We start from the raw sequence: 20,238 nt of genomic DNA, 5'->3' as shown, positions 1-20,238 counted from the left end.
CAGGCCCTGATATGGTACCCGCAAAATCAAGGAAGTATGATTTCATTGTAAAAGGACAAAAGTGTGAGAAAGAATATGTGTGGATGAGGAAGGAAAGAAGTTGTTAATGGATGAGATTTTCACATTGATTGCTGATTACTGTCTCAATTCTTTTTAAAGTTGGGGAACTTTTGTTTTCTTCGTCAAAAAGTATTACTATTAATAAACTTGAGCAGGTTTTGACTTGCCTTTTCTTTTTCTGTTTATTGCATCATTTTAATCTATCTTTTAAGAAATTCAGTGTCCGAGTTTACGTTCACCTCGACTAATTTTATAAAATATCTATTATTTCCCAAAGGCTTAAATAGAGGAAAAGAAATTATGTAGTCTTTTTTTTCTCCTTATCCTTTGACTGTAAGTGGTAGGTGAGTGTACTTGTCAATTTTAGCAACTTTCTGTTAATTTGGTTTGTTTGATTTTTTCAATTTGTGGCCAACCTATTTGACCATCAAACGGATAAATGCAACTGGGTTAAAGTTTTCTTTTTTAGGTTCAAACTAAGGAGAAAAAAAAAAAAAAAAAGCCTTACATTTCAAAAAAAATACTTTAATTGTCATGTTCTTACCGGTATAAAATAATCTTACAGAGTTGCTGTATAGTTTTGGACAATTCTTTTCATATAAATAAATAGAACGACTTAACAGAATTTTGTATTTATATGTTCTTTTTTTCTTTTTGGTTTTTCCGACTCAGAAAAGAATCAAAATTTTGACAAACAAAAATAAAGAAAACATCATTGTTCGGCCAGAAAAATGCATTTCTGATAGCCACTATTCAACTCTCTGATTCCAAGAATGTCCAAAACAATGGGTTAATAACTGGTGAAATACGGAACTGGTAAAATTACTTAAAAAAGTGCCTCATATATTGTACTAGCCAATATTGGATATCGATATAAATCAGCAGTCCACTTAAATTACTAATAATGGACTTTCTTCTTATGGGATTCCCTTTTTCTTCAAAAAAAAAGTTAGGTGGTGATTAATATTATGTATGGCACGCAAAAAGCTTGTGCAGAGAGCGTGGAGTGGAATAGAATCACCAACTAAAATCAGTCTAAACATAATTAGCCATTCACCATACACACTCTCAAATACTGAAACTTGTCAATACCGCATACCATACTTGTGCACCGATTTATATTAAATTATAGAGAAAGAATCAAAGTTGTCGGCTTCGCGACCTATGCGCCTGCGCTTTTCCGAGTAAATAATACATTAATACATTATGAAAGGAACCTAATAAAATTAGTCATGCTAAAGCACAAGAAAAACAATCCTATCAGAATAAATGTAATGTACATGTAAAGCATGACTAGCACCCCATTGATTCCCACTTTTCCTCAGACATAGAAAAAGGAGGATACCAGTCACTTTACAGAAGAAGATAAATTTGCTGCCGTCCATGTCGTCTCTTTTTCAGGCTACAGATATTCACAGGTACCTTTGCTGCTGTGTTCTGGACATGCCAACATTCTCATTCCAGTACTGGAGATTCCCCTTTATTCCTTCTTCCCTATAACTCGAGTCACCAAACCGAGTGCAACGGTTCTTCCTGATGATCTGAGGGACACCCTTCCAAGAGCTTTACAATTAGAATGCTCGTCAATGCAAACCATTCCTTGTAAAACCACCTAAAACCATCACAAACAAGCTTATCGAGATGAGTTGTCTATAATAAGCCAATTTTCAAAGAAAAGAAAAGGAAATACAAAAAATAAACATGAATCATGAGAGTTGCTTTTGTCAAGAACCTCGATTACAGCATTCTGCTTTGCCAGAAGACATCGAGGTGATTTCTTGGTCTCCTTTCCGGTCTTTGGATCAAGCAATGACACAATCCTCACAACTCTTGCAACCTCCTTAGCGTGGTGCACAAGAAATTCTAACTGCATAGTTCCAGATATTAAGTGCTCTATAATCATTAACTATACATAAGACATAACCCCACCTTGTGGGATTATACGGGGTATGTTGTTATTGTTGTTGTTGTATACATAAGACATGACACAGAAATTTCTGAAAATTTTCACTAGAACAATCAATAATGGATGGTACCTGGGAGCCAATTAAAATTGGAACGACATTGTCCAGGATGAGGACCTTCAGTTCCAGATGATTTGCAACTGGAACAGGGAATTCCGGGTGGCACAAGACACCCCCCGCCATCACGTGATTTGCATCAATACCCTGTAGATTGATAGTAACACTGTCTCCAGCTTTTGCAGCGTTACAAACCTGCGAATCACGTTCCAAGGAACGCACTGTTGCCATTTCTCTGAATGGCATAACTAAAACCTGGCCATGTTCATAACTAGGCGTTAGATGCATAGGTATTAGTCTGTCAAATATAATGGAACTACACAGCCCACAAGATAGATTTTCTAAAGTTTCGCCGCAGCAGTTCGCTCTTTCATATATCAGATGTTCAGTGCCTTTGTCAGCTGAGTCATCATAAATTAAGAAAAAACAGCAAAACTCAAAGCTACTACTGCAACAGAACCCACTAAAGAAACTCAGATATCAAACGATAAGTGATTTCGATAAAAAGACTCATACATTAACACAAAATGGTTGAGTCGAACCATTCAACAGTCTATATATACCGAACACAATTTTTTGTTTTTTGAATCCGATAAGAAATCTCATCATTATATATCTTTCATTTAATACAAAGCTGATTCTTTTTTGGAAGCCGATAAGAAATCTCATCGTTATATATTCTTTTATTTAAAACAAAGCCTATTTTTTTAAGCCGATAAGAAATCTAATTATTATGTATCTTTCATTCAATACAAAGCCGGTTTTTTTATATAATGATAAGATTTCTTATCGGCTTCAAAGAAAATCGGATTTGTATTAAATGACAGATATAATGATGATATTTCTTATCCGCTTTTAAAAAAATCGGCTTTGTGTTAAATAAAAGATTATAATGATGCGATTTCTTATCGGCTTCAATACAAAATCGGCTTTTTAAACACAATCCACGATACACAAAAGAAAGATGATTCTGATATAGCAAATACCTAATCACAGAAATAGCAACTGATGTTTTTCAAGACTTTTCACGAATTTTGAAGCGGGATAGCACACAAAAGCACAAACCAACACCCCTCTCGCCTAAAAGTGAGAAGTATGGACGAACGAAAGGGTACAAGAAAGGAATTTTGTAATAGTCTCCAGTACCTTATTTCCAGTTTGAAGAGCTCCCCTCTCCAACTTACCGCATATTGACACTTGTCCTTGAGACTGTGCTCTTACAACATCACATATTGGCATTAAGAATGGCTTCGAGTAATCTCTTTGAGGAGGTTGGAGAGAGTCTATTGCATCCAATAGGCAAGGACCTCGAAACCTGCAAGTTTTTGCAGCCATGTTCTTACTTCATGAGTTTGTCAAGAATCAAGACAAAACGGTACCTCAAGAAATTTGTGTTGAACAACTAATTTAATTTGATAAGCCCATATCAATCAACTACACCTCAATCCCAAATTAATTGGATTCAGACACTTGAATCCTCCATTTCCATTCTGCTCTATTCAAGTCCATCTCATTTCAATACTAATTAATCTTTTGAAGCAGATTAGGAGCTTCATGAAATTAAAAGTTCTCTAAATCTCATACTTATCTCATACACACAGATAGCAATCGATGTGTGTAATGCGTATTACTATCTGTTGCTGCATTTGTTTTGTATCTTGCTATTTTGTTGTCTATTTTCTTTTGAGCCGAGGGTCTATCAGCCTCTCTACCCCCACAAAGGTAGGGATAAGGTCTGCGTACATCCTATGATACAAGTTAGTTGAAAGAGTTACAACTCAGCTGAGCTGGCAGAAGTTAGTTACAAAACTGTGAGTTAGTTACAAGCTGTTAGACAGTTCTGGTTGTTCAATTGTGAAGTAGTTGTGTAATCATTTCATATGATTCAGTTAGCAAGTCAAGTTGAACCATATAGCCTATTATACATGAAATCCAATTCATTCATTATCTCTTCTTTTTCTCTCTAACAACTTCTCTCAAATTAGCTATATTCTCAGTTAACACCCTGGTCTAGCATCCATCTTATTTGAGTTTCTTACTCCTAGATTAACTAATTCCACTAGATTATACTTGATTGCATCAATTGGTATCAGAGCATTCGATCCTTGGCAGTAGAATAATGACCAGAAGCAGCGAAATTGTTACTAGAAGCAAAAATCAAGACCGACCAACTGAAGACATGGAGGATAAATTGACACAGATTCAAGATCAATTACTGTTGTTGTTGTGGTAGGAGTAAGGTCTGCGTACACTCTACCCTCCCCAGACCCCACGTTGTGGGATTTCACTGGGTTGTTGTTGTTGTTGTTGTTATTCAAGATCAATTACTAAAATTGATGGAGGGTATGAATAACATGAATGATCTCAATCTTATGGTTGATAAGGAGATGATGGAATTAAGAACAACTATCAACCATTTGAATGGGAAAGGAAAGGAACAAGAAGTTAGAAGGGCTGAATCTTCATCAGTGGATAGGAGCTGCTCTGTTGAAGTTTTGCCAGAGATGAGGAAGGAAAATCATGCTAATCATACCCCTACACATACTGGTAACTTCTTTACAAGATATTCTAGGTTGGAATTTCCCAAATTTTTTGGCCATGATTTGAGGACTTAATTATATAAAGTAGACCAATTCTTTGCAATGGATGAAGTTCCTTTTGATCAAAGGATTAAGGTAACTTCAATTCATCTAGAAGGAGAGGCAATAGCTTGGCATAGGTCATGCATGATTCATGAGGGCTAGGAATTCAGTGTTAGATCCAACCTGGACTGATTATGTTCTAGCTTTAAATGAAAATTTTGGTGAAGAGTTTGAAGATCATATGGAATCATTGAAAAATCTGACTCAAACTGGAAGTTTTAAAGAATACCGGGCTGAGTTTGATATACTATTGACGGTTGTGAATTTGTCAACTGAGAATACCATCAGTTGTTTTTTAGGAGGACTCAAACCTGAGTTAAATAAAGCTGTTAAAATTTAGTCACCAAGAACACTCATGCAAGCCTACAAGATTGCAAGGTTGCAAAACGAGGTGTTTGAAGCTCAAGCTAAGACTTGACGCTTAAACCCATAACCAAACCAGTTCAAACGGCACTTTTACCTACCCCAAACCACTATAAACAACACAATTTCCAAAAACAGCCAATACCAAACTCTAGCTTCAAGAAACCTTTTGAACCAAACCAAAATAACCAAAACTGTCTAACAACTTGTAAATACCTCTAAAAGTTTTGTCACTAACTTTTGCCAGCTCAGCTGAGTTGTAACTCCTTCAACTAACTTGTATCAATAAAACCTCTAGTTAAAAAAGATGGAGCAGGTGCCCAATTTTTCATGATGTCATTAGTAGTTACTGAACCTGAAGGTATTCAATGTCACAGTATTCAAGCTACTCAAAGTGTTGAAACATTGCCAGATTTGTCTGCACTTTTAAAACAGTACTCTTGCATCTTTGAACTGCCCACTACATTACCTCCTCATAGGGGTTCATTTGATCATAGAATTCCCCTTAAAGAAGCATCTAACCCAGTCAACAAGAGGCCTTATAGGTACCCGGGGTTAAGAAGGATGTTATTGAAAAACTGGTACTGGAAATGTTAGATCAAGGTGTGATACAGCCTAGCACTAGTCCTTATGCTTCTTATGCTTCTCCTGTTGTATTGGTTGGAAAGAAAGATGGGAGTTGGAGACTAAAGAAAGATGGGAGTTGGAGACTCTGTGTTGACTATAGAGATCTGAATCAAATGACCATTACGGACAAATTTCCCATACCAATAATGGAAGATTTACTGGATGAATTAGGTGGTGTTGAGATCTTTTCTAAAATAGATCTTAGAGTTGGTTACCATCAACTGAGGATGGCTGAAGGAGACACTCACAAAACTACTTTCAAAACTCATGAAGGACATTATGAGTTTTTGGTGATGCCTTTTGGTTTGACCAATGCACGTCATCATTCCAAAGTTTAATGAATGTTGTTTTCAAACCATTACTAAGGAAATCAGTTCTGGTATTTTTTGATGATATACTGATTTATAGCAAGAGTGTGACTGCTCATGTGGATCATGTGAGAGCTGTTTTTGAACTAATGAAGCAGTATCAGTTATATGCAAAGATGTCTAAGTCCGCATTCAGAGTGGCTAAGGTGGAGTATCTTGGTCATTTTATAAGTGTTGAAGGAGTGTCAACTGATCCAAAGAACATTGTTGTTGTTTAACATTGGCCTTTACCTACTAACATCAAGCAGTTGAGGGGTTTTTTGGGTCTTGCAGGTTATTATAGAAGATTCATCCAAGATTTTGGAGCTATATGCAGACCATTACATGACTTATTGAAGAAGGAAGGGTTTGTATGATCTGACGAAGCTACTGCTGCCTAAACTACTTTGAAGCATGCATTAATTTCTGCTTCTGTATTAGCTATGCCAAACTACTCTCAACCCTTTTTAGTTGAAACAGATGCCAGTCGGAAGGGCATTGGGGCTGTGTTAATGCAACAAGGACATCCTATTGCTTATATAGGCAAATCCTTGGCCCCTAGACATCAAGCAATGTCAGTATATGATAGAGAGCTGTTGGCTCTCATTTTTGTTGTTACAAAATGGTCACATTATTTGTGGGGTACTCACTTTATTGTTAAGACAGATCAGAAAGCCTTAAAACACTCGTTGGATCAACAGGTGCACACAGATTTCCAAGTTGCTGGAATATTTAAACTAACGGCTTTTGATTTTTCCATTGAATACAAGAAAGGTTCTGAGAGTAAAGCAGCAGATGCATTGTCCAGGATGCCTGATGCTGAACTTTTGGCTACCTCATTACTCACTCCCAATGATTCTTTGTATTTACAAATTCAGAATTCTTGGGTGAATGATCCATCATTGCAGGAGCTGATTCTTAGACTACAAGCCCAACCTTACAAGAGTTATACTTGGTGTAATAATCAGCTCAGATGGAAGGGAAGGGGAGGTTAGTCATTGGTAATGATAATCAACTAAGGAGATCTATCATTGAATTATGGCATAGCACAACTCAAGGTGGACGCTCTGGTATGGATGTAACTATTAAGAGGTTATAGTCTTTATTTCATTGGAAAAATCTTATTTCTGATGTGAGGAATTTCATTAATAAATGTGATATTTGTCAGAGGCATAAATATGATGCTGCAGCATCACCAGGTCTGTTACAACCTCTTCCCATACCTGAGGGAGTTTGGACAGATATATTGTAACATCCCGTAAATCCGAGTTAGGTGTGAATGTGTAAAAATCTAGTGTTAACATGATATTATATCTATATGAATCCATTCTTGATGAATTCGGGTGGAAGATGGTCGCTTTGAAGCCAAACCAACAATTGAAGTTCTTAAGGGCTCTTAACTTCTCCTAAGTTTTGGTAGGCCTGTCTTCTGAGCGATTTTCATGAAAATGTGTTGCGAATTTGAAAAAACTTCCTTGATGAAAGTTATAGATCTTTGAAATAGCTTTCCAACGGTAGGTCTCCCAGCCCGAGCAAAGCTATGTACAAAAAGTTATGTCCATTTTATTGAAGGGCACAAAAGCGGGAGATTTCGCCCAAAGTACGCCCAGAAAGTACGGGACGTCCTTTTGGACGTACTTCTTCCTTTCTTCACTGGTTTTGGCAGCCTAAGTACGGGCTACAAGTACGGGACTTACTTCAAAGTACGGGACGTACTAGTAGGCCGTACTTTCACCGTTTCTGGCAGAAAATTTGGGTTTAAAATGGGTATGGTCTTATTTTGTTCCCATTTTTTTTTCATCCTTCCAAACCCTAAGCACGAAAATCATCCCTCCAAGTCTTCAAATCAAAGGTAAGAACACCCTTAATATTACTAATCTATTCTAACATCAAACCCATGATTCTTACCATGATTCTTGTGATCAAAACCTAGGGTTTGCAGCATAATTCTTCCTAAAGTGATTCAAGCTAGGGTTTGGGTGTTCTTCATTAGAAAAGTGAATTGTTAAACTTTGTTTAACATATTAAGATATGTCTCTTTTAAAAATCATTTTTGACTATAAGGATGATTTGTATGTCTCTCTTTTTGAAAAGTTATTTTGAATGAAAATCACTTTTGAACCTATTGTTGGGAGTATAAATTTTATTCAAGATTCTTTAATAAATGAAAGGGGAAGTAATATTTTCATGTTTCTTGAACTCTAATTCATGTCTAAATAGTGGTTATGTGTGTGAGGGGACAAACTCACATTAAACCTAGATTGTAACAAACCCTATATATGTATAAGATATTATGAATGTTTTCCTCCATGAGAGATGCTTAATAATGATGGTTAAGAGTTGGTAATGACATTCTCCTTGATGAATTGGGACATGAAAATCTTTTGTAAAGAGGTTATAAGTTTTTAAAACATTGACTGAAATGACTTAATCTTTACGATATGGCATAATGAATCTTAATATTAATTGATGGTGTGACATACCTTGAGACAAATTGTGAATCAGCTTCTATGCTATGAACTTTGTTGTTGTGTTTGGCCTAGCTACTCGGGAGAAAAGGTAGCCACTATGGATCCTAGTGTGGTAATTGCCTAGCCATTCGGGAGGAAGAGTGGCCACTACCGGGTTCGCTACCCGGATTGCGGTTAATGCCCAGCTATTCGGAAGGAAGGATAGCCACCGAGAATTCCACATTCCGGTGTAGTGCACTGTGACAAGGGAGCCTCTACGGTCACCCCTTCGATGTGCTTGATTCTTGGGCCTGTATTGACATGTGTGACATTCTTATTTTCTCATGAATTTGTTGTCGTTAATTATGATCAATTGAAAGACATATTTGAAGTTGTACCTTGACAAGAGGCCTTATAATCGGTTTTAATAATTCTTATTGAGATACACAAACTGAATAACTGCTCTTACATTGGTTTTATTGTCCCCGAGGCACTCACTGTGTACGAAGTACTATAACAACCTGAAATATTGGGCCTTGGCCCATCTAAGTTACTTAGGTATTAAGTCTTGGCCCATACTACTTCAATCATAAGCTATTTATTACCCACTTCTCTAGAACCTACTTGATAACTTAAACAAACAAAAAAAAAAAAAAAAAAAGGGAGATAAGTATAGCATAGTTCCAAGGAGAAGAAAAAAAAAACAAGAGCTACAGGGAAAGGAAGTGAAGAAAAGAAGCTAGAGACTTAGAACCAGATAAGAAAAATTCAAGATCCAACTAGTTTCTCCATTCTTGACTTTGCAAGTAAGTTCTTTCATCACTAAATTCATCCTTTTGTTGGGTAGGGAGCAATAACAACTAAGATTTAGAATTAAATAAATTGAAATTCTCTTCTAGAGTTCTAAATTTGGGGAATAAAACTAAAAACCTGTTGTTGGTATGCTCAAGACAGACAGAGAATAGCAATAGCTAGAAATCAAAATTTAGTATCCTGACGAGCATAGGTTAATTGGGGCAAATTAGCATCTGATAAGCCCACATGTGACTCGAATATTGCTTTATATATTTTAGATAACTGATACTTCAAGGGGACAATTGCCGGAAGCGAATTGGAGTTATTCGGCAAGAGTACAGTGAGTGATAATTCCTTCATAGTTGATTTTCTTTTTCTGTAGCATGTTTTAAAGTCGTTTTCTTGCATAGAATTGGTCGTCTAACGAAAGAGATTATTTGCACGCGGATAAGCAACAACATGGCCTTATATATAAAAACACATCAATTCACTTTTACACACCGGATGTTCTTGAACTATGCCCTTTATGAGTTGTTATAAATTCTTCTTTTTGATCAGGATGAGTTGATATATACTGCTGGATTTAAATTCTTGACACGGAAAGAATCCATTTGTATTATGAAAAAGGAACTTTCGGAAAAACTATTGCCAGATTCGCCGTTATCTAACGTCGGGATCGTTAGACCTGGTGCACCTTGTAAGTGAACTCGTATTGTACAAAGGCCCTCTAGAAGGGAACCTAGCTGACGGGGTAGTCAGACGGCTATGGTAAATCCATAGCGTCATAATGTATATTTCGATACTGGCATAGGGACCTCCCAATAAATAAGAACGTGATTATTTAACTAGTTTAAACATAGTTTTAATAGATGTATTGTTCTGTTGGTCTAAAGGAGATATCTTTTGATGATTTATATGTTGCATGATTTCTTATACATATGCTTGTCCGGAATAAAACGCTATGGTTGATATTATTACTCACTCAGTCGGTGTGACTGATCCCACTCCCTTGTTTTATTTTCCTACAGATAATTTAGCCGAAGGTGACATTCTGACTCAGACAGAGCGATAGACAGAGCTGACAACGAATCCAGTAAGCCCCCCACTTGTTTCGCGAGGGCAACCATGTTGCTAACTACTATAGTATATTAGTTTTTTTTCCTTTTTTTTTTTTCTAATCCTAGAGTTTTGCTCCTTAAGTCGGCCTTGTATATCTTATTTTGGCTTGTGTTAGTAAAGTATAGCTTGGGACTTATAAGTTTTGCGAAAGCCCATCTTGGGATTCTAATGCTCTATAACACTTAATATGTTGGTATTGTAGTTCGTTGGATTATTTTACTGGGTGTTGACAGGTTTTGATTTTTGGATTTTCTCCCCGTACAGAGGAAACTCTGCCGAAATTTTTACTAACAAGAAATGATTCAGGCTTGTTCAGTTGGCTTAGGCTAACTGAGCGTCGGTCATGACCTAGGTGGGCGGGTCGTGACAAGTACTCAGGCATACCATTGTTGTTTTTGATGGTATGTTAGGTAACGGAGAAGAGCAGGTTCTTAATACTCCAGGCGTTTAGGAAGGACTTGCTGTTGCGGCTAATTTGGTGAGCCCACACATTCGTTCGTGGGACACCCTATTGATTTATTTATTCATTACATTAGTTTTCCGGGCTGCGTCCCGATGAGTCAGACTATTATTACTTTATCTTAGAAGCTCCCTAGTATACATTTGTGGGTAGTTGTTGAGTTATTGATTAACTCTTGGGCACGTTGTTATGTTTGACAAGTATAGATAACTAAAGACTTCCGCTGATTTAATTCTTATATGCATGATTTGTTTACCTTTGTTTTATAAACTGTTGGAGGCGAATGTTGAACCTGGCGGGTTCAAGTGTTATTATTGTATCGTTTAGGTTCTTCCGATGTTGTTCATGACGTCAGATGCCGGTCACGTCTAGGGTGGGTTTTGGGGCGTGACATATATGCTTAGACTTTATTGAAGGACTTCCAAAATCACATGGTCAGGATGTGATCTTGGTTGTGGTGGATAGATTGAGCAAGTCTGGTCCTTTCTTAAGCCTGCACCACCCCCATACTGCTCAATGTTTTCTAGACCAAGTGTTCAAGTTACATGATATGCCAGTTATAATTACTAGTGATAGAGATCCAGTGTTTTTGAGTTCATTCTGGCAGGAGTTATTTATACTCCAAGGAGTACAGTTGCAAAGATTCCCAGCTTACCACCCTCAAACAGAGGTGCTGAACAGAACTTTTGAAACTAATTTGAGGTGTTTTTGCTCAGATTGTCCTAAGGATTGGTCCAAGTATTTGCTCTTAGCTGAATGGTGGTACAATACCACCTATCATTCCACTTTCAAGTGCACTCCTTATGAGGTGTTGTATGGACAAAAAACCCTATTCATCTTCCTTACTTGGGTGGAGAAACTGCTATTGAGATGGTTGATAGATCATTAGAAGCAAGGGAGGCTATTATTCAGTTACTCAAGCTTCACTTGGCCAGGGTTCAACAAAGGATGAAGGATGTTGCCAATAAACACAGGTCTGACAGATCATTTGAAGTGGGAAAATGGGTGTATCTGAAATTACAACCTTACAGGAAAGTTTCAGTTGCTACTAGACCCTTTAATAAGCTTGCTGCTAAGTATTATGGGCCATATCCTATTGAAGCTAAGGTTGGTAAAGTAGCTTATAGGCTTTTGCTGCCTACTGATGTTCCCACATTCCAGGTTTCTCAATTGAAGAAGTGCCATGAGGTGCCAATTAGTATTAACCATCCTCCTGTGCTTCACTTATCTAGTCCTCGTTGTCCACTTCCTAAGTCTATCTTGAAGAGAAGACTAGTGAAAAGGGGAACAAAGCCGTTTGTCAAGTTTTGGTCAAATGGACTGGCATTGCTGCTGATCAGGCTACTTGGGAGTATCTTTCTGAGTTACAGCAGAGATTTCCATCCTTTGATCCTTGAGGACAAGGATGTTCTTCACGGAGGGGTATTGATACATGTTAGTTGAAGGAGTTACAATTCAGCTGAGCTGGCAGAAAGTTAGTTACAAAACTGTTTTAGTTGCAAGCTGTTAGACAGTTTTGGTTGTTCAATTGTGCGGTAGTTGTGTAATCATTTCATACGATTCAGTTAGCAAGTCAAGTTTAACTATACAGCCTATTATATATGTAATCCAATTCATTCATTGATCATAATACAAAATCTCTTCTTTCTCTCAGCTTCTCTCAAATAAGCTATATTCTCTGTTAATACCCTGGTCTAGCATTCATGTTCTTCGAGTTTCTTACTCCTAGATTAACTAATTCCACTAGATTATACTTGATTGCATCATGCTACCCTCCCCAGGCCCCACTTGTGGGATTACACTGAGTATGTCGTTGTTGTATAACACTAAGCCAATAATCTCAACTAGCTGGTATCACCTAAATGGATCTATTATTTTTAGCTAAATCTGCACCGATTCTAGAGTTTGTAGGCTTTCTCAGACAAATTCCCTCCTTGCCCAAAAAGAAAAAGACCAATTCCGTCCTTGCAATTTTAAGACTGCCTCGTGCCCTTTCATCATCTTCAATCATCATATTGCCCCATATACTAACTGCTGCCCATGGAGATCTATGTAGGATATGGTGAATAATCTCAGGCCACATTTTATCATTTTGTTCTCTGTGTGTGCTCTTCTGTTATTTGTTGAATATTTCATCTCTAATCTGTGTACATCTACAACATTCATCTTAAGGATATGTTGGGTTTTAGATATCCAAAATTCACTTCCATTTACATTGTAGAACTACAATTACTAACAAATTTAACTCAATGGCACAGTCTTCATCTTAACATGTAAGTCGACCTTTAAGTTATTGATATCTAGGAAGAATTTCGCTATTTTGAATTCCAGCTACCTATTATTAAGAACTCTTTATTATGTGTGATAAAGTTGAGAGACATGACTAGCATTAGACTAGCATTAACTATACTAGTAAGTTTATGCTTTTCTTAAAACCATAGACGTGTGACACAAGAAACAGGAAGGAAAAAAAAAAGAGGATGTTTGGTTAGTAGGCTAACCAGGACAACAACCGTGACTCTGATGGACCTGTCACCAAATTTTGGTTTGCCATGGCACTTAGGGGAATCCATGCTACTGAAGAATCTTTAAACTTACAAGCACGGAGGAATGAGCCTAACTGTTTCTTAATTGCATCAAATCGTTCTTTGGAGTATCCCACTGCGTCCATTTTGTTAACAGCAATTATAATCTGATCCACCCCGAAGCTTTTGATAAGTTGTGCATGCTCTCTCGTCTGACCTCCAGTAGCATCAATACCTGCTTCAAATGCACCTACTGAAGCATCAATTACAAGAATTGCTGCATCTGCTTGTGTTGCTCCTGATATCATATTTGGGACAAAGTCCCTGTGGCCTGGGGAATCAAGCAGAACAACACGGTAACATTTAGTGTTAAAGTAGGCAACACCCACTGTCATAGTTATTCCCCTCTCTCTTTCTTCAGCACTCTCATCCAATGCCCAAGCATAAGCAAACGACCCTTTTCCCTGATTGAATAGACAACAGAGTTGTCAATAACCTCGTAAAGATTTGAAATCGTCTTACAAAAAGGATGAAGATTGAATAATCACTTGCTGCTTAGCCTCTTTTTCATATTTGTGCATTTCTTTCTGGGATATCCGCCCCAAAAGGTGTAGCAACCTTCCTGACAGTGTTGACTTCCCAGAATCCACATGGCCAACCTACATATTGAAAAGAATGGCAACTAAAAAGCAGTGTAATATATACTATCAAGAGAATGTAAACTAAGGACTTACAATTGCAAGATTTAGCTGGTTGAAGTTGTCTTCTATTTGAGGAGGCTGTACAATTTTCTGAGGCTTACTCTTTGAGCTTGATGTTGCACTGTCGCTCTTTCCAATATCCACATTGCAAGGCTTTGATGATGTAGACATATCGTTTAAGTTGCTTGTTACACCATTATTTCCCCTAATTTCCGTAGAAGGACCACTATCCTTCAAATCACCGTGTTTAACTTTTACTAATGATGTTGAAGAACTTGGATCTCCTTCCAATTCTATTTTAACTTCTGTACTCTGTTCTTTGTTATTTGAAGGGGTATCTAACTGTAAGACCTTGTCAGTATCAGCTGAAAGGAGACCAACAATGCAAATAAACGATTTCAAAACTCTCCAAAAAGAAAAAAATATATAAAAAAACATAAGAAAACAGTTACACAACTAAGTGTTCAAAAACCTAGAAAGGGTACTCGTGAACCCCTACCTAAGTTAGGGCAAAAGAAAAGAAAAGCAGAAGTTTCGTGGAAAAACACTAAATTAACAATTCCACGGATATCTAAATGAGATCTAAGACTTACATTGATTTTACAAGAAATTCAGCCTAGTCATACTGAGTTTATTTGACAAACCACTAGAAAAACCTTAAAATGCCGTGTATTTACTCACTCTTCCAAGGAGAAAAGAAAGAAGATTATGGTGGAGAAAAAAAAAAGTAAGGAGCACTTTGTGCAGCCTGGAGGGAAGGGAACAATAAACAATAAATTATTGTAAGAAATCATTCACTCAGTGTCCAGGTGTGTTTCAAAGACAACAGCCAGACACCTTTGCTCTCTCAACATAAATTCTCAAAAAATACTGATATATCTTTCCGACCAGGAGATCACTTGTAGTGACCCTCCATTGACTATTTCCAAGGCTCCATCTTCGTCAATGAGGCCAATTCAAGAATGGTTGATGCATTAAGATTCACTGATTGCAGGTACTTTCTCATTTATTTTTGCAGTTAACTAAAGCATGAATAGAGTACCTTTGGGAGGTAATCTGGATGGTGCTATTCTACTCAGTACTACATCGTCTGGAGATGGGGATTCAAACTTGAAAGGTACTGCACCATCATTAGCATATGTTAGGTAATGGATTAAAAGCAAAGATGGTCAATTATGAACAGAGATAGAAGTAATATAATGGCAAACACAATTTTTCAAGCAAAGGGGAGGGAAAAAATGGAAGTTCATATGTCTATAGACCGGACTGTGCTCGAGCATCTGCAGACCTATATCAATCTTGCAGTGGCTTTGAGTGCAAAAATCTCTGTATAAATCATGAAACTGTCCACACATATTTCCAGGCCTGTAGAAGTTAAAGCAATCTTCGGTCTTTAAAGAGTAATTCTGTGCTTCAGAGTTTATAGCCTTTTTTGGTTTCTGAAGCAGCAGTGATGGAAATAGAGACTCAGCCATTACAGATGCTCCAGAATCTTTACATATGCCACCAACTGCACGGGAACCATCTACTCTATGAAGAAGCAAGCAGACCACACATGAAACAACAAGCAGAACAGATAAGACCTATACATAGTTATGTTAAAAAAGGTAGTTTGTCCATACAACATAACGATGTTTAATAACCTTCAAAATAGGCAGACCAAGAACAGAGTAGAAATGCCCAAAACATTCAAATAAGCATTGTTTTATAGTAAGTAAATAAAGCATGAAATAACATTAAGAGATGGACCAACCATCTAATAATTCCATCTCCCTAGCCCCCAAAGAAAATGTTTTCTCATGTTCTGTATTATGCTTTGGTCCATAGTGCAAGTAAGCAAAGCACTTCACAACTTCACACGTGTGCTAGTCAGCTAAATGGTAGTAACAAGTTTCATAGAGACAAACATGAAACAAAATCAAGGAGAATGCGACCGAACTACCCAAGGAAACAGTTCCTCTTCCCAGCCCCCAAAAGAAAATGCCTTATCATGTTCTCTATTTCGCTGGTCCATACTGCTAGTATTCACAAGTGTGCTATAGGGTAGTAACAAACTTCACAGAGAGCATATATATACCAACAGACAAATAAGCAATAAGTAAAGCATGAGATAACATCAAGGAGAATTGCAACCAATGGACTACCAAGGAAACAAACAAACCGTTCCCTCTCCCTGGAGCTCCCAAAAGAAAATGTTTTCTCATGTGTAGTAATACAACAAGTCAACAACAACATACCCAGTATAGTCCCACAAGTGGGGATTCTCATGTTTAGTAATGGAGATGGAAAATACAGTAAGGAAATCTGTTTATAAGTGTGTTAAGCGTAGTAACAAATTTCACAGAGACACGCATATAGACCCCGGGGACAGGTTCAGGAGTTGCTAACCTGTATTTTCTTTACTGCCGACACAATGTTTGACCAATGGATTACGAAGGACTCCACATATATCACATACATTCATAGCATCTTCATTATCAAATGTACAAATGGGACAACGCCAAACCCCCGCCTTAACCGACTCCTGTTTTGACCTTGTGTCTGGTGGCACACCTGCAGCAAATTGTTAAAAAACATATTGAGTTCTTCAAAGTTCTCTTTATATTTAAGAGGTGCCGCTATTTCCAGGACCTATGATCATGGTAAGACCTATGATCATGGTAATCAACCATAAACATTTAACTATGCAAACAAGAAATCTCATTGATATTTCCTGTGATCTTTCATGTAATAGTACTAGTTTCACACTTAGCGTAGAGAGGAAAAAATGGCATTAAGGACCTCAATTTAAATGGTCATGAAGTTGCATAAGATATCATTATCTGTAGGGTACCAAAAACTTTGGGATATTCCAGCATGGGAGACAAAAATTGAGACAAGGGGGGTATAACTTTTAGAAAGTTTTCTAAGAAATTAAGCAAATCATATCTTAAGCCTGGAAATAGTTTGAGTAACTTGTTAAGTATTTTTATCCTTCTATGAATCCCAGTGAGTAGTATAGAGCAGCCCCACACAACAACTAAACGTTCTCCACCAACCTACTTTAAGAAACATAGTCAACAACAGAATAATGACACATAAATTATTGCTGTAACAGTTCAGAGAAAAATAACAAGATACAGCAAGTCATTGCAGTTTAATGGACAATACCATGAATTTTAATTAGCTTGCACAAATGAATTTGGAAGTACTTAAATGCTTTTATTCAAACATGACATCAACAAAGGTATGTCAACATTACAAGAGAAGTAATCTCAGTAAGTTTAATGTCATCTGCTATTCTTATTTGTTAAGTGCTTGAGGGGAGATGGAACAGAATTGTGCAGCCTACAGAGATTAAGCATTGGGAATCTCTCAAGCTCCCTAAAAAGGGCAGAGGTACTCACCATCTTCCACTGCATAATCATATCCATCATCATCGTCATAACTGTAATCTTCATAGTCATCAAAATCTTCCTTGTAGTTAACTCCAGAATTTGCCTTACGAGGCATGGTGAACTTTCAGCTATGCCTGAAAATCATGTACTTAAATGGTTAACGTCTTGATAAATCAAACCCACATTATCAAGGTGTGACATAAATGTTTAATCCAGCAAATCCAACAGTAAAACAAAACACAATTTTCCTTTTTCACTCTGAAATAAAGTAGAATACAAATGTAATTTACCTTGAAGATGATGACTTCATTTGGAAAACATCTCCAACTGATTTACAGACCAGGAAAACCTATCCCAGTCTGTGCAGAAAAATCATAAAATACACAGAAGAGAGGAAGACCTTCTCTGATTGTGCCGAGTGTGGGGGGAAAAGATTATAGTTTCCTGTCCAATCAAAGAAGCTACTAGATTAGAAAAAAGTTTAAATTAAGATTCTTCATAATGTTCATCCTATCTCTGCTCACAGCTGGTTATATGTTAGATGACTCAGCTTTTCAATCTGTTGAAACAAGCTCTGAAAAGGAAGATAACACAATTATGAATACCAATAAATTTGCTTTGCAGTTATGATGTGGAGGAACAATGTCATACACAAGCTATATCTATCAGTTTCTGTGTTTATCCTCGTGTATGTATATAGATATCTATATGACTTGTCTCGTTCTACTATTTGTTTCAATTCCAGGGAAGAGCCATGAAATTTAAAAATAAAGTTAACTAAGAATGCCAACAGAGTAGACTCCAGCTAGTTTGTCATGTTAATAGTTACAAAGTTCTACGAAGACTGTATTATTCTACCTACTTATATAAAGACTGTATAAGTTGCTTTCTTAATTCCCATCAATTTCGGACGACCAATCAGTTTATCCGCACCCGTTGGTTCTCAAAAAGTCCCAACAGAGGAAACAAATTATATGGAGGATGGAAAATACACTACAGGATTTATTTAGCAGTGGCGTCTACTTGATCATTTAATCTGCAGCTTTTATGTATCTCGAGTTAAAGAATTACAGAAATAGTTAAACACTACAAATTCAAGTCAAACCATTTATTTTGCCAAGCTAATAGAAAATATAACAAGATCCCAGAAGAGTAATTTGTTTATAATTGTGGTGTCTGGCCAGCTTGCTTGCACCTCGACCAATTCCACGTTATCAATTACCTCAAAAGACATGATTAGCTCATAATGTATTTATTTTCAAGTCATGAAAAAGTTAATATACTTCATAGCAAGATATTAAATAAAACACAATGCAGTAGTACTGTAGGCCAGATAAGTGAACAGAGTGATATACCATATCAAGGCTGATAATATAGCTTCAGTTAATCGACAACAACTGAGGTTAAACCTAAGAGAAAAGCTATGGAATGAAAATATCTAAGAGCAGTTCTTGTGGAGAATTAAAATGTATTGATCTGTGTATTTTGTACAAGCTACACGTATATATACATACCAGACTAAGTGACAACTAACTACCAGCTGTCAACTATCACAAATATGCACCATAATTACAAAACTACCCCTGACTATTCTATCTCTCAATAGGTTGTGATTCAGCTCAATGCTTGGAAGGTTAAAAAAAGTGTATGGCAAGTAATATTATTCAAATTAAAGACAAGAAGCCGAACTGCGTAACAAATAATTAGGAAAAAACACACACAAATAGACAGCCCAAAATTACTTTAATTTTGTCGAGGGAAATCAGTTAAGGGTTTGTGGCAGATGAATGGCAAGACAGTGAGAGCAGAGGAAAAGCAATTTCGAATCTTAAGCTTACTTACTGCTGTCAACACCGGCCAACAACAGTTGAAGAATGGGAAGAAACAGTATTGAGAAATGTGATTTTGCTGCAATGTTGATGATTCGTTATTAAGCCATGATTCCCTGTAAAATCCTTTCTACCTTCCTTTATTTTCGGTTTGATACCTTTCTTTTTCTTCTCATTCGGGAAATTTCCTAAATACTGAACTACAGTTGAAATTGGAAAAGTAGAATGACGCGGTTAATTAGCATAATCGCAGAGAAAAGGACAAAAATGGTCCCTTAACTATGATAGTAGGTTCAAAATAGTCCCTTAACTATGCACTTAACGGTTTTAGTCCTTTAAGTTTGTTACAAGTTAATAAAAATGGTCCCTTAACTATGAGAGTAGGTTCAAAATAGTCCCTTAACTATGCACTTAACGGTTTTGGTCCTTTAAGTTTGCCATAAGTTGACAGTTTTAGTCTCGACAAAATATTCATCGAACTCTGTTTGTTAGATTTGACGAGAACTATGAAAAAAAAAAAATTAGTGAGAACTCTAGATCGGTCAAATAACTTGGGACAAAACCGACGGACGTTAGTCGGTTATAGGATGGACTTCTGCGCATTTTTCCTCAAAAATAACCGATCGACTTCCGTTGGTTTTCGTAAAAAACAATAAAAATTAAAAAAAATAATAGTGTCCCTCGATTTTATCCATCGGTTTCCGTCCATCATTTTTTCGCTTGTTTTTGGTAGTGACAACTTTTTTAGTTTCTGCTATTTCTAATTTATTTCTAAAGTCTAGTGTATTTTATTTAGTCGATGGATTCCCTCAGTTTTAATCGATAGAGTCCGTCGGTCTTTGTGTTTCGAGACATCATTTTCTGACATTATCAAACCGTTAAGTGCATACTTAAGGGACTATTTTTAACCAACCCTCATAGT

The 20,238-nt window shown here is 36.8% G+C and overlaps 1 protein-coding gene and 1 long non-coding RNA gene across 7 annotated transcripts; one reads left to right on the top strand and one right to left on the bottom strand.

Moving 5' to 3' along the window:
- Nucleotides 1-1,131: 1,131 nt before the first annotated feature.
- Nucleotides 1,132-19,557, bottom strand: LOC132633261 (uncharacterized). Of its 6 annotated transcripts, none has more exons than XM_060349555.1 (13): nt 19,326-19,557; nt 17,778-17,931; nt 17,497-17,621; nt 16,499-16,663; nt 15,399-15,635; nt 15,153-15,230; nt 14,144-14,475; nt 13,958-14,068; nt 13,386-13,873; nt 3,228-3,396; nt 2,097-2,336; nt 1,793-1,927; nt 1,132-1,672 (listed from the first exon to the last, which is right to left on the bottom strand). In XM_060349555.1, the coding sequence occupies exons 3-13, from the start codon at nt 17,600-17,602 to the stop codon at nt 1,541-1,543; spliced, it is 2,193 nt and encodes a 730-aa protein (XP_060205538.1). In that variant the 5' UTR covers nt 17,603-17,621; nt 17,778-17,931; nt 19,326-19,557; the 3' UTR covers nt 1,132-1,540. The 6 variants fall into 6 exon arrangements, with proteins under 6 accessions (XP_060205538.1, XP_060205535.1, XP_060205539.1 ...); XM_060349552.1 differs by having other exon boundaries at nt 19,330-19,557; XM_060349556.1 differs by having other exon boundaries at nt 15,399-15,620; nt 19,330-19,557.
- Nucleotides 9,022-10,838, top strand: LOC132633262 (uncharacterized). The gene is made up of 3 exons (XR_009579617.1): nt 9,022-9,068; nt 9,584-9,645; nt 10,334-10,838. It is a non-coding gene; the product is annotated as an uncharacterized LOC132633262 (long non-coding RNA).
- Nucleotides 19,558-20,238: the final 681 nt, after the last annotated feature.

Source organism: Lycium barbarum, chromosome 3, assembly GCF_019175385.1.
Source record: "Lycium barbarum isolate Lr01 chromosome 3, ASM1917538v2, whole genome shotgun sequence".
NCBI lineage: Eukaryota > Viridiplantae > Streptophyta > Magnoliopsida > Solanales > Solanaceae > Lycium > Lycium barbarum.
This window is presented reverse-complemented; position numbering and strand designations above follow the sequence as displayed.

Bases quoted from the DNA above. Each gene is read 5' to 3' on its own strand.
- LOC132633261 (XM_060349555.1), bottom strand. From the start codon at position 17,602: ATGCCTCGTAAGGCAAATTCTGGAGTTAACTACAAGGAAGATTTTGAT. The intron at 16,664-17,496 runs GTGAGTACCTCT...AATTTGCTGCAG, and splicing joins TGATTATGCAGTGGAAGATG to GTGTGCCACCAGACACAAGG. The intron at 3,397-13,385 runs GTTAGCCTACTA...AAAAACTTGCAG, and splicing joins GAGTCACGGTTGTTGTCCTG to GTTTCGAGGTCCTTGCCTAT.